Source organism: Temnothorax curvispinosus, unplaced genomic scaffold (assembly GCF_003070985.1).
Source record: "Temnothorax curvispinosus isolate PA1 unplaced genomic scaffold, ASM307098v1 QBEX01016430.1, whole genome shotgun sequence".
Classification (NCBI taxonomy): Eukaryota; Metazoa; Arthropoda; class Insecta; order Hymenoptera; family Formicidae; genus Temnothorax; species Temnothorax curvispinosus.
Genome location: NW_020226210.1, coordinates 379785 through 393107, shown reverse-complemented (window position 1 = coordinate 393107; position 13323 = coordinate 379785). Strand labels below are relative to the sequence as shown.

General features: G+C 44.9%; 1 protein-coding gene across 1 annotated transcript; it reads left to right on the top strand.

The window, feature by feature from the left end:
* The first annotated feature begins 274 nt into the window (after window positions 1–274).
* Window positions 275–9173, top strand: LOC112466631. Its single transcript, XM_025034827.1, has one exon. The coding sequence runs from the start codon at window positions 1933–1935 to the stop codon at window positions 3625–3627; it is 1695 nt and encodes a 564-aa protein (XP_024890595.1). The 5' UTR covers window positions 275–1932; the 3' UTR covers window positions 3628–9173.
* Window positions 9174–13323: the final 4150 nt, after the last annotated feature.

The window sequence follows — 13323 nt, the reverse complement described above, 5'->3', positions numbered from 1 at the left end:
TGATGTTCGCGTCACCATCTGTAGTCATAAATTAGCATCGTCCGACGTTAATATTGACAGCGTTGAAGAGTCAACTCTCTCGCGACATCCTGATGCGTGCGAAATTCCTGCGTGCTAAAATGTCACATATCTCGAGTCAAGGTACTAACTGGTATTAATAGCAAAACAGCGTCGCGTTGCGTCATTCGCAGGAAAGGGGAAGCGCCATTAACGTCTCCACATAAAATCGAGCCGAAGGAATGTCCATTTCCCTCGGCATAATTCCCCGCCGTCCTATCGACGGTGTTCGCCACCGAGAGGAGATAGGTACGGCGACAGGATCGGAGTCCAGGGAGTGACCCGACGATGAAAAGCGCAAAGGAGGAGAGTGGGAGAGCGTCTGGTGGTGAAGCCGGAGTGGGACCCCAGTCACGAAGTCTCACGCCTTCCACCAGTTCTCAGTCCGAAGACGAACGTTCTGGCAGTTAGCTGGTTCGCCGCTCCGCTCCGAGACCGTCCGTGCGCGTGTGTGCGTGTCGCGTGGTTGGTGTGTTGTGTGTGTGCCCGGACGCAGAAACGGCAAGAACGGCAAGAGCGGCTCCCCCGCAAAGTCGATGATGTGTCAGTGTCGAGCTTGAGACCCCCCTCGCGTACCATCTTCGTGCCGCTCTTCCTCGAGCCGTCAGTCGTCTTCGATTGCTCCGTAGCATCGAATCGGCATTCAAACCGGAGCAGCATCCGCCATTTTCGCCATCTCCGCGGCGTGAGGCCCAATGAGGCCCACCGGTGCTGGGTACGGTGATTCGCGCGGTCGACGCCTGCGGCCGCGCCTCTGGATTCCACAAACACCAGCACACGGCCCGCGGGAATAGTCGTTAAATCCTCGCCGCCGGGTATCGCCGGGTATCGCCGAGCTGTTTTCTCCATTTGTCGTTCCCAGGTATATTCCACGGCGACCGCGAGTGTATGGAGTACGTGTGCGTACATACATGTGACAGCAGCTACACGTGGAGGTGCGTTAGTGAGGGACAACAACGGCGACGGCTACGCCACTGCGCCGCATACCAGCGAGGGCCCCGGGTCTGATCGCAGAGAAGGGGATAGAGAAGCCTAGAGAGAACTGAAAGGAAGCGACAGAGACGGAGCACGAGAAGGGGGCCCGTGATAGAGGGAAGAGGCACGAAGGGAAAGAAAGCGGCGGAGAGAAACGGAGACGGCGAGGGAAAAAAGGAGAAGGAGAGAGAGAGAGAAAGAGAGACAGAGGGCAAAGCGGGGGCCCGATACGCCGGTGAGAAGGGGGGATTCGCAAGAAGGCGGCCATAATGGCTTGACGCGATCTCGAGCGAGCGGCTACAGCTGCTGCGAAATATCCGCGCCGCCGGAGTTCCTCTCGCCGTTGCTGCGCGCACGTATTTTGCAACGCCGCGCTGCGACGACGTGTACGCGCCGCTTGTCCGCCTGTCTTTGGAAAGCAACGACTGCGTAATCGACTGCGAGTGCTACCGGACGGAGTCCCGTCGCAGCGTAATCGCTCAATGAGATCCTGAGTCACATCCGCGGTCCCACATTGCGCATGGGAAACGATCCGCCGCGGCTAATAATTGACGTTCATATCCCTGAGTGTCGCCGATCGTGGGACTTACGTACCACGCGTTGAAATCTCCAAACGGTTTCTCCGCTTAGGACAGTTTAGGACCACTTTTGAGTGTCATTCCTATATGACAATGCGATTGACTCACGTACAATAATTTTTTTTTAGAACTTGAGAGTAACCAGCTAATAAGATTATCTGTAATCGGATTAAACGAATATATCTCTACCTTCTACAACTGAATTGTTAAAGATAGTTCTCTGATTATTAACGATTATTAAATTTCATTACTCAATCGCGCTCGCAAAAGTCGGTTGAATCTCTCTAATCAATAAGTTAGTCGAGTCGAATAAGAAAAAAAAATGAGGGGAGCTAATCAGGATACGGCGACGCCGTATTGTCGCTGCAGAGTACTCTATTTAGGTAGCTCGGTACCTCACACGAGCAAAGAGGGGCTCCTGGGCGTGCAGGAACCCCTGAGAGAACTCTATCCCGAGCAAGGTGCGTTGGGTGCGCGCGGGATAGACTCCTGGCTAAGCGTTTGGAGCAACGGCTTGCTCCTGGAGAATGTCGACGAGCATCGCAAAAAGATCACGCGGTTCTTCCCCATCGAGGCGCTCCACTATTGCGCCGCGGTCAGACACGTCAAGGGTGGAAACGGCGACACGTCCAATACGCGTTTCCTGCCGTTGGACTCGCCGTTCGCACGGACGCCCAGCGCGAATCATCCACCCCTGTTCGCCGCCGTGCTGCGAAGAACGACCGGCATCAAGGTTCTCGAGTGTCACGCGTTCATATGCAAACGGGACATGGCGGCCAACGCCCTGGTAAGGTGTTGCTTCCACGCTTACGCCGACAGCAGCTACGCGAAAGGCCTGGACCCGTCGTCGGCGACGACGAATGGGGTCACGACGGGTCATCCACAGTCGAACAACAGTCTCTACCACACTCTGGGCGGCTCGAGCACCACCCTGGACAGCCCCCAACCGACCCGTTTGGACACTGCCTCGACCGACGACCTCAGTCTGTACAATGGCGACGAGAATCACAAGGTTTGGGCCAGGGGTCGCGACGAAGTCGATGGACTTTATCAGGAACAGGGCACCCTGCGAAGCACGAAAGGATCCAGACCGCGCCAGTTGGTCGCCCCACCGCCGCCGCCGCCACCGCCGCCCCCTCCCGCCCAACCGTTGTTGCTGGAGGAATCCTCTTCCGCGCGACGGAAAGCTAATAAGAAGCTCAAGAAAATGAAGACTCGTTCGTTGCACGAGGACGCCTTACAGCAGCATCAACAACAGCAGCAGCTTCTTCACCATCAGCTGCACCAGGGCGTGTACGCCAATGGCCACGGACATCACACCCTGGGTCATCCCATCAGACAACAACACTACCATCCTCACCCGCTACCACCCAGTAGCCGATCCGTCGCCGGTACTTTAGCCAGACCGGCGCCGGTGCTTTTGGTGCCGGCGGCCACCTTGCCACGGAAAAGTCATCATCCGCGTTTAAGGCCCATTCCGGCAGCGACACCGATAGTCCCGGTCTACGCTCCTCTGCCAGTGGTACCGCCGACCGCGGCACCGGCGGCGGCCATTTATCCAGCCACGTATGGTACCGCCGGAAACAGAGGCAGACGACATCCGGTGGAGGCGGATAACTCCACCCTGGGCACGTCCAGGAGATTAGCCGCCTCTCACGCGGATCTCACCGCGCCGGAAGTCGCTCGACAGGCGGACAGTCCGGAGAACGAGTCTCGTTTTGGTACCGGCATATACCGGCGGAAAGGTCATCTGAACGAGAGAGCCTTTTCTTACAGCATTCGGGCGGAACATCGCAGCAGGAGCCACGGCAGTCTGGCCTCCTTGGGCTTCAGCGCGCAGAACGGTAACGCGCTGCCGAAGGAGGAGAAGAAGGATCGCGAGATTGCTCAACTGGTTGCCGGTTTGAGCCTCAACGATGGACCGGAACGAACACAGGCCACGAATTCGAGGGGAGGATATCATCATCATCAACAGCAGCAGCAGATTCAACCGTTGCCTAGGCCGAGACCCCGTTAGAATCGCTTCTCGAGATTGGTCTCTTGCAGTGTCATGCTGCCTGAAGCTTTCTAAGTGATCCAGACCGACTTCTGGATACTTTTTATCGAAGAGAATACTATAAAGAGCGAAGCATTTTTAGTTAAATTGATATATTCACCTTCTTTATCAGATATCTTGGTCAGCTACTAATGATTTGCTAATGTCCCTTACTAGTTTAGAATGCTAACAGATAAATATGGCATATTTGAACATTAATCTGTCGATAACGATAAAGTTATAACGAATAATTTATATCTATCGTTCGATCGTAAAAATACTTCGTGAGATTCTTTTTTCTTTTATTAGCGATGTTACTACCAGGCGATTGTTCGAAATGAATCTTGCTTTTTCCGGTCGATCGCGTTGATGCAATAGACTTTGTCTGGGTTAACAAACATCTTCTTGCAGCTTGCTTCTCCAAGCGTGACATCGGCGCTACAGTTACGAGCGATTTCATGTTCCGTCGTCATGTCACGTGGAAAAAGACTGCATTGCGAAACGTTGCAATTCCGACTCTCCGTAGCAAGTTTTGCCTAACGGTATTATACAGCAGCAGGCGTATTTTAAATTACTTTTCTTAATTAAATCGATAACGATATAATTCGTATTCATTTTGAAGATATAAGTATATTATTATGTTAAATATAATTATCTATCAAATTTCCTAAAAACATATATCTTATTGGATCAGTTTAATATAAAAAGCATTTAATATAAAAACGGAGAATGAACGAAACGCCATACATTACACGATGACATAACGTCTCGAGAAACGCAACGACCTTTCTATCGCAGAACAAACTAATTAGGTAGTAATTATTGTCGGCTTAGAAAGATAACAGTTCTGTCTGAAGCTCATTAGATGAAGGCGTAAAGCGTAGAGGAAAAAAGAGACATGCTACATATATTTTCTCTGTGAAAACGAGTTAAAAAATTTGCGAATAGATCAACAAAGATGTCATTGTCGCCAGCACTTAAAAAAGCATTTGAAAGCTATTTCCTCGAATACTTGGACACGTACAACATCTCTTAAATATCAAAACATCAATCGACTCTTAATATCTTTCTCTTGTTTTCGTGTAATTAAATAAACCTTATTTTTCAAACAGTACTTTAATGAGATAATCAGCAATTAACCTGACGTACTGCACATATAACATCTGTGCGATTTATATAACTCGTGGAAAAGAGCAAGAAATGATACGTTATATAAAGAACAGATAAAAAGTCTGGTCAGAAGCCTCGATATTTGCATTCGCGAGGCGCGTACAATCGTACATTACCGCCGACCGAGAAAAGTGTCCTTGGTTAAGACATTTTGCGGCCACGCGCTTGTTGAAGTTTTATCGTGGCACATTAGCACTGATGTCGTAAGCAAAAGCTTAAACGCAAAGGAATCTCATTCGATGTTGAGACATGTGTTTTTCACGTTCGAAAGATCTCCAGAAACCACGTATAGATATATTATACGTTTATTATCGTGTTATCGAAACATTAATTTTTATTACTGCCGAGAAAAACATTATCCACGATGTTTTCATAGTTGAAAGAAATCATTTTGCGAGATCGTGTTTTTAAGGATAGGAGGATGATTATATATTAATGATAATATTATGATAATTATACGCGCAAAAGATGTTAATTCTCTATAGATGATAGTAACACAAGTGTCCTCACCGATTAAAAATAACGCATCGAGATGTTTTTGCGTAGACGTCAGCGCTGGTGATGATCACAGAGAAGATTTTAATCGCTCAGTCGCTATAATTAACACTTTCGCCTTGTTTCATTGTGATGCGGTTACATAAACCGTCGAATCCTTCGACGTGTCGCCTGCGAATCTTCGAAACTTGCTCAAATTTTCTCAGTCGCAGTTTCGATCCTTTCAGTTTTAAATGTCGCTCTCGATGTAAAAACGGCGAGCCGCGAAGATTTTGAATGATTCATGTATACATATTAGTATTCGGTGATTAGTGACCAGGAACTATGCAAGAACAATTATTCGTCATTACGTAACTGGGACACAGCATTCAAATACCGCTCAGAAGTGCGTTTCTCTTTCATCGAGCGCGTCGATTATAAGCAATAAAAAAGAGCTTCGCCTTTCGCCACGAATTTCTCCGAGCGGCATAATGATAGGTATTACGCAGAAAAATATCGACGAAGGATGTACGAACAGAAAAAAACATAATTCGACATTCGATTCGACTTCTAAAAAATGGATATCGAAAAATTTTATTTAAATTATCACTGAGAGTATACTTCGACAATATTCATGAGATTTCATAACGCGCGTAGAATAATAAAAATAAATATAATCTGATGTATATTTTGCACTTTCAGCAGAAGCGTTACATAATCGTCAAGTTTTTTTATCGTTCCAAATTAATATTCAAGTGGGCAAAGAATATGCAAAGCGATTCAATGTATAAATTCGGAATTATAAGCGGCAACGTGTTTATAGAAGGCGACATTGCTGCTTAATCGACGCGTGTCTTCGAGCAGAAAGTTGCGGCGTAGGCACGTAGGCATCGTTAATGCGTCACAGCGTAACTTGTTCACGGCGGAAGTATTATGCAAATCAGGAAACGAGACAGGTAGATCCTTTTTCTCCGAAGTGATCCTTCCTTGAGATCTCACCGATGAAAGAGAACCGCAAGTCATATCGCCAATATGCAAATTTAAATACCGCTAGATTAAATTCTCTCTCCGACCGATTGATTAATCGATTGTAAAAGATAAAAACGGAGAAAATATTTAGATGCAAACGCACGGCAGGAAAAAGAGAGAATTCCACGCCACTGAATTATTATCGCCGGTCGTGCATACTAGGATGCACACTTTATTAGTCACCGACTATCGTTGCCACGTTGTTTTCACGTCAAGGCTGTAACACGGTCGTATAATTCCCTCTTTTCCTTTCCTTTTTTCTTTCCTTTTCTTTTCTTTTCAACTGCGCTTCTCCCAGGCGCCTGATCGAAATTTCGCGACGCCTGATAAAGTAAAAATGTACGTTTACGGCAAAGATTGTTTTATTGCTGCGACAATTATATAGTATTGCTGAGGTAGAAAGTGAGTGTAAAATATTTATGACCAGAAAAGTGCGTGTACAGGCATATACGTGTACGAATACGGAGATATATCTACATACGTGTGTGTGTGTGTGTATTTACCAAATAAGCCAGTCAAAGCTAATTAAACGAGCATGCCATTAAGTCGCGCAGGAACGTCGGAGAGTGATCTTGATTCTAATCGACGCGCGCATAACGGAGATACAACGAGAATATTCGTGCTTGCAATTGGAAGTGTTTTGCCAGGCACGAAATTCATTTTGTCGGAACGTTGGATTTCAAGCAGAACGGTCTAACTGATAGTAGTCCAAACTGTTTTGCTGAAACATATTTTGAACAACGGACGAATTTCGTTGTCGGAGCATCACGGTTGCTCGGACACGAGACGCGTTATTTCACTTTACGGTGCATTATATGCACCATGCACGCGAACCTATCCGTCGCCGGCCCCACATTCCGTTCTCCCGTGTAATTTTCAGGGTTAACCGCCAACCCGTCTCGTACGCGATACTCTAGTTTCAGGATTGCAACAAACAACCGGTGGAATGCAAATTACCTTGATTGGTAGCTTAAGTGGAGCGCGTTCTTTCTCTTCGGCCGTTAATAAAAGGGCTTTTTGGCGAGTTTATTATTTCCGAACAAGTTCGAAAGCTGAATATAAAATCTCTTGGGCACTCTCGAGGAAAGTCTGCGCTCTGAATGCTTTAACGTGTACGAGAGAAAAATTACTGAATTATTAGACTACAACGAATTTTCCTCCAAAAAAGGAAAGAAAATGCAATGTCGGTGTCGAATGTGAAAGAATGTTAAACGAGATATGTCTGTTCGATATGAAAAGTTTTTTCTTGTGGAAAGGAGAAAAGGCGATAGTAAAAGATTCTTCAGATTCTCTTCTCTTTCATCGATGTTATACAGGAAAATTATTATTGGAATTGTCGAAGGGAAGAGAATGCTAAAGAGATCCTGCAATTTTCCTCCTTTTCAAATAAGAAAAGGGAAGCCTGGTACTTTCGAACATTTTCCTCGAGCTGGAAGTGCGGTAGTACAACGGTTTCCAAGCTCGTTTATTCCAGCGTTTTCACGCTAGGATGCAGCCATTGTACTTGAATACATAGGATAATGAAATGTCGTGTGAGAGACGCGACTAGCGATTTATAGTTTTGCGATTATAACACATAATTATAGAATGTAAAACGGCGCTGCGGGGTATAAATGCTACAAGCGGTACAGTTAGAGCGCTCGGACATTGTAACTGTAAATTTCTATGTCGATTTAATCGCCCTGTACATTCGGACAAATCATTTATCGTCTTCCATTTGAATTCTCCCTATCTGGATACGTTAGTATGCCAAATATATATTAACTCGACGTAACGATTATACTAACCGCGTAATATTAAAACTCATCTGTGGTTTATCGTGTGGTAAATGAGCAGCTGGCTCTGCGAAGCTGGCTTGGAACTCACAACGAAAGTCACCAATGCGACAGATTGAGAAATGACACATCGTCAAACGGTCAATCGCAGAAATGATGATTCATTTCATAATTCTTCGTTATTATCTATTCTACCGTCCATTTGCATTGTTGCTCGCGATCGCGTAAGGGGACTATTCTACATTTTCCACTTCGTCGTATCTATAGGCTTTAAACAATACGCGCGTGACAAGCCACGTTACCAGTCGATCGCGTAAGGGGACACGCATAGCGGTACAAACGCGTGTCCGAGAATAGTGCCTCACACTCCTCTCTCTTTTTCTTATCGCTCTTCCGCCGGTTGGCAGCCGGCGCGCGAGTACAACAACCGCCGGAAGAGCTATGCCAAGATGAAGGGGACGAAATGCATTCGTAGGTATGCGCTAATGGCATCCGGATGCCGGTGCATTACTCCACGACCTTGCAGCTTTCCGCGGTGAAATGAGAAACTGCATAGCTGCTTCGCGCGGCAAGGCACAGGTCGCCACTTCATTGTACGACAATCAATAATACCATAATTAATTGTGTATGCATGCGTGTGTGTGTGTGCGTGTGTGTATCTGCGATTGGACGCGACAGTTTATTTAAAGACGATTGCGTTGTGCGTAAGACGCTTGTCATTAATTAACACTCGCGTCTGAGACGAGCGCTGATATAGGAATGTGCCATCGAGAATGCGAAAGAGAAGACTCATTACGTTTATAACTGCATATATATATAGATAATACATACACAGTACGCACACGCGGAACGCGGCGAGTAGCGAAGGAATGAGGATGGAGTTATCTTCCGCTGAAGAGAAAATGCGAAGATACAACGCGCGGCGTTGCGCAAGCCGCGCTTTTCCTTCGCGACGAAAGTGCGTCGCCGATTAAACTTCCGCGTGTACGTACATACGTAGGCTAATGTCATGAATAGAGAAACAATGTGAATATAATGTACACGCGTTTTGTCGCAACAAATAAATATCATTAACTAAATCATCGCAGAACTAATAAAATATTTCTTAATTATTAATTTCCCTCGCATCTCCGCGGTCCAAGTCGTTGCTCCGAAAACGAAAATTATTCGATTTGACAAAATTAACAGTCCAGAAATACTTACGTTATCCCACTTTTTTTATTTCGACAAATAGTACAATAAATAAATATTTAATAATTTGTAATGCGAATTGAGTGGAAAAGTATATAATATCTAAAAAATGCAACAGTGAGAATGCAACGTCTTGTTGCAGCTACCACGGAATTTCGCGATTCAGTACAAGTATCTCTTACGAATTTTAATATCGAGCGCTGCGCCGGGTGGCCTTCACGGATCGTTGATTAGCGGAGAGTCGACGTAGCGACCTTAACATTCTCAAATTCCTGCGATAACGTAACGCAGCCGCGCGAGCTAAAAGCTCGAATTACAGTTAGATGGTGGTTCTGCGATTTACAGTTAGCCACGTATACACGCTCGTATACGGGCGTACGGGCGTAAAGAAATCGGGTCAGAGGCGAAATTAGTTTTTAATAATCCGTCCAGGCCGCGCCGTCGTCGGCGCGATTCATCCAACCCCCGCCGGACGATTATTGCACTCTAATATCTCGTGCAAATTTAATTCCTATAACGGTGCCGGTGGCGATATAACGGATTAACGGACGATCGTTTGCCGAGCAAAGCGGTCGGCGTAATACTTGCATATGCACGTCAATTACAACAACAGATTACTATTTCTAATACCACCTGCCGCTTAATATTCCTCTTGTACGGTTTTCTTTACTCTAAATGACGTGAGAGATGTTAACGCGCGCGTAATAATGTATCCTCAATCGGACAGCTTTGTAAAGTCTATCGTTAAAAAAAAAAACATTGACATAAATGTAATTTTTTAAATCGCATTCACCTATTAGAATTCGCGTAAAGTCCACTTGCTATTCAACCGTCTACAGTTATCTTTGCGGAATCCACTCTTCTCGGTTTCTCCTTGTCTCGGACGACGACAATGGGTCCATCGAACGTTCCTTTTCGAAGGAAGCAGACTGTGTAATTGCATCGCGCGCATTACGGCGACTGTGGCCACGAATCTGGAGTACAAGCAACGTGTGAACAGGGTCACGTCGAGATGCATCAGTGAAGAAGATAGGGGTAGGGGGAAGAGATCTGTAAGTACAGAAAGAATACACGTGGTCAAAGGGGAGAAAAAATATGGGGGCGGGATCGATCATCGGGGCGATTGCGGGTTGATGACACGGCGAATAAAATAATTTACCAACCGCGTGTGAAATAATGGTCTGGTGGCTCTGTTCGAGCAGCTCGAGACCTGATTTACTTTCTATGAAGAAGAGATGCCTCGTTACACTCGCCGGTAGATGTCGGCGGCTATACCGCTCAGAGATGGTATATTTGGTGATTTTAATGAGTGGTGCTATATGAGCACGATCGACCGCGGCCGGCCATCTTGACGGGCACGATTTTATTACTCTTTATCGAACTTCGAAAATAAATACTTGAAATATTTTATTTATATTTTTTTATACTTTTTGATTAAAAACATCTTTTATATTTATTTTTCATACTTGAAATTTGTATGAAATTTATATGGAATATTTTATTAAACGGAACTATTTTATTAAAACAATACTTCGTAAGTTAACGCTTTCAAAACATACCTACATATTTTCATCTAATTTCCAACAGATGGAAAGAGTCATTTCCTGCTATAAGTGCTTTTTAAATGCAGTTTCGATGTATTATGAAGTAGTAACGAGTAATTGTGAATGATGGGAGGTTCCGCAATTAGCTAATGGAGAAACGGCATTTAAACGCGGAACTCTGCATTTAGAAGAGACGAGGTAACAGCTGCGAAAACCCGTGCCTGCGTGACAAATCGATAGTCGCCAATACTTCCGCCTGAATCCCTCTAAGTGATTTTAAAAGCTTTACGTAATCACATACCGCGGAGACTTCCGCCGGTTTTGTATACGTCGAAATTAAAAATTAAAGGATATCACGATATCGTGACAATCGAGCGCAATTTATTAATTAGTAACATTTACCCGAGGAAATGTCTAGTTGCACGTTGATTATAAAAATTATAGATCATTAATATCTCGTTCTTTAACGGTTCAGGAATCAAAACTCTCTCTTAACAAACGCTTCTCATTAAATGTTTAACCGATTCAACGTGCCGGTTCACGGTATGCATATGTGTAACGAGAAATAAGGCGCATTCGACAGACAGATATGGAACACACGAATCAACAATTCGATGAACCCTGCGAAATAGCGGTGCAACGACACTGCGGCGCCTAATCGGAGGTATCCGGCTTAGGTGCATTCGCGTGATTTTCAAAAGGATGAACACAACAGATGCGGGATTGCCTTCGTGAGAAATTGGCAGTCGCCGTAGCCTCTCGCTAAAGCAAAACGTTCCGTGGCTACGAGGCATATATGCCACCTGCTGTTGACTGAACGATACCTATGAGACGTAAGCCGTAATCGCGCGATGCATAAAACCAACGGTTATTATGCGAACTTGATCTATAACGGGTCTCTATCGATCCTGACGGAAACATCGCGCGGCTTATTTTATATATATAAGTTTTCTGAAAGATGCGCTCTCTTTAGACTAACGCGCAAACAATCACATATAATTATTAAATATATAACAGAATTAACAGTTATTTCTATGTTTTATTAATAGTATTCATACAATTAACCCACTAAGCTGAAATTTCTGTTGCAATGATTAATACATTACACAGAAAAATACGCTTTGAATTAAAAAGCGTCGCAATCATCATCGCGCGAGTGCTTTTAGCCTGCAATTTTGTAATGCAAGTAATAAAGATAATGTTAAACGTATGCGGTATCTTTAAAATTCGACTTTCTCGCCATTAGCTAAAAGTTAATGTCGAGCAATGCATCTACGAGCGTTGCGGCGGCTAACAATACACAAATGAAAGTAAATTGCGATTGCGACAGAAATTATGCATAGCGAGACATAGTCACTTTACTCGACTCGAGCGATTGTAACAATTATTTTTCTCCACGGAAGTTTGCTACTACCGACTTACCGTTTTTGTATTAATATTTCGGCACTCAATACCGTTACGTTGACATGGCTGGCTAATTTTGAAAATAACGTAAATCAGATTGTGACGTGCAATGAATTTCGCTACAGGAGGAATCGTGATTTTCTCAGTTATCATCATTAAGTATTCACTCGTTCACCCCCGGTGGAAAATGTCTCTGAATTTTTCACTCAGAATTTCTATAAAAATCTTCAGATTTTCTCAGAATTTTTCAGATTTTTTATTACGAATTGGAACGTTTTTCAGAAAAATTTAAACAAAATAATAAAATATTTCAGATCAATATGCCGCCAACATTTCCCCGCCAACATGTCTTTGTAGAAATGTAAATAAATATGAGAAAATTTGTGCAATTTATCAGAAATTTTCATACATACGGATACCTACTGAAATATATTCCGAAAATCTCCATCCAATTATTTTCAAAAGTATCTGAGAAATTTTATATATTTTTCCAGAATTTTTCATAAATCTCAATTCTTAGAAAATTTCTGAGAAAATACGAGCAATTTTTTTCACCAGGGACTCGGGACATGGGAATTCCAAATCTTTCGCCAGAAAAGGAAAGAAACCGGATCGATAGACGTGAACGGTAACACCGAGCCGGACGTGTCGCGGAACGGGTAAGAAAGAGCGAGACGGAAACGCGGGAGTGACGGGGCACAGCCGCTGAGGGAATAGACGGAGAGGGAGAACAGGGAGCCCGCATAGTTGGAATAACAGTACTCTCATATTGGTGCGGCCATCCGGTGAGCACCGTCGAAGCCCGGTACCGTTACCGGTTACGACGTTACCGCGGCGAGCGCGCACCGGCTTCCAATGCCGGCGGTAATCAGAGGATCGGGACGAACGCGCCATACGGTCCACCCGATTGCCCGATCGATTCAGTTGCAACTATCTTTTTCCCTCGCTCTTCCGCTCTCGGCGAAATCCTCTCCCGCGTTTGCTCCTCGCCTCGCCGGTGCGGTCCTCTTGGCATCATTCGACTTAACCCACCTCGAAACCAGTCGGATATCGGTCAGACGAAGTACACGCGTCATGTGTAAAATAATACG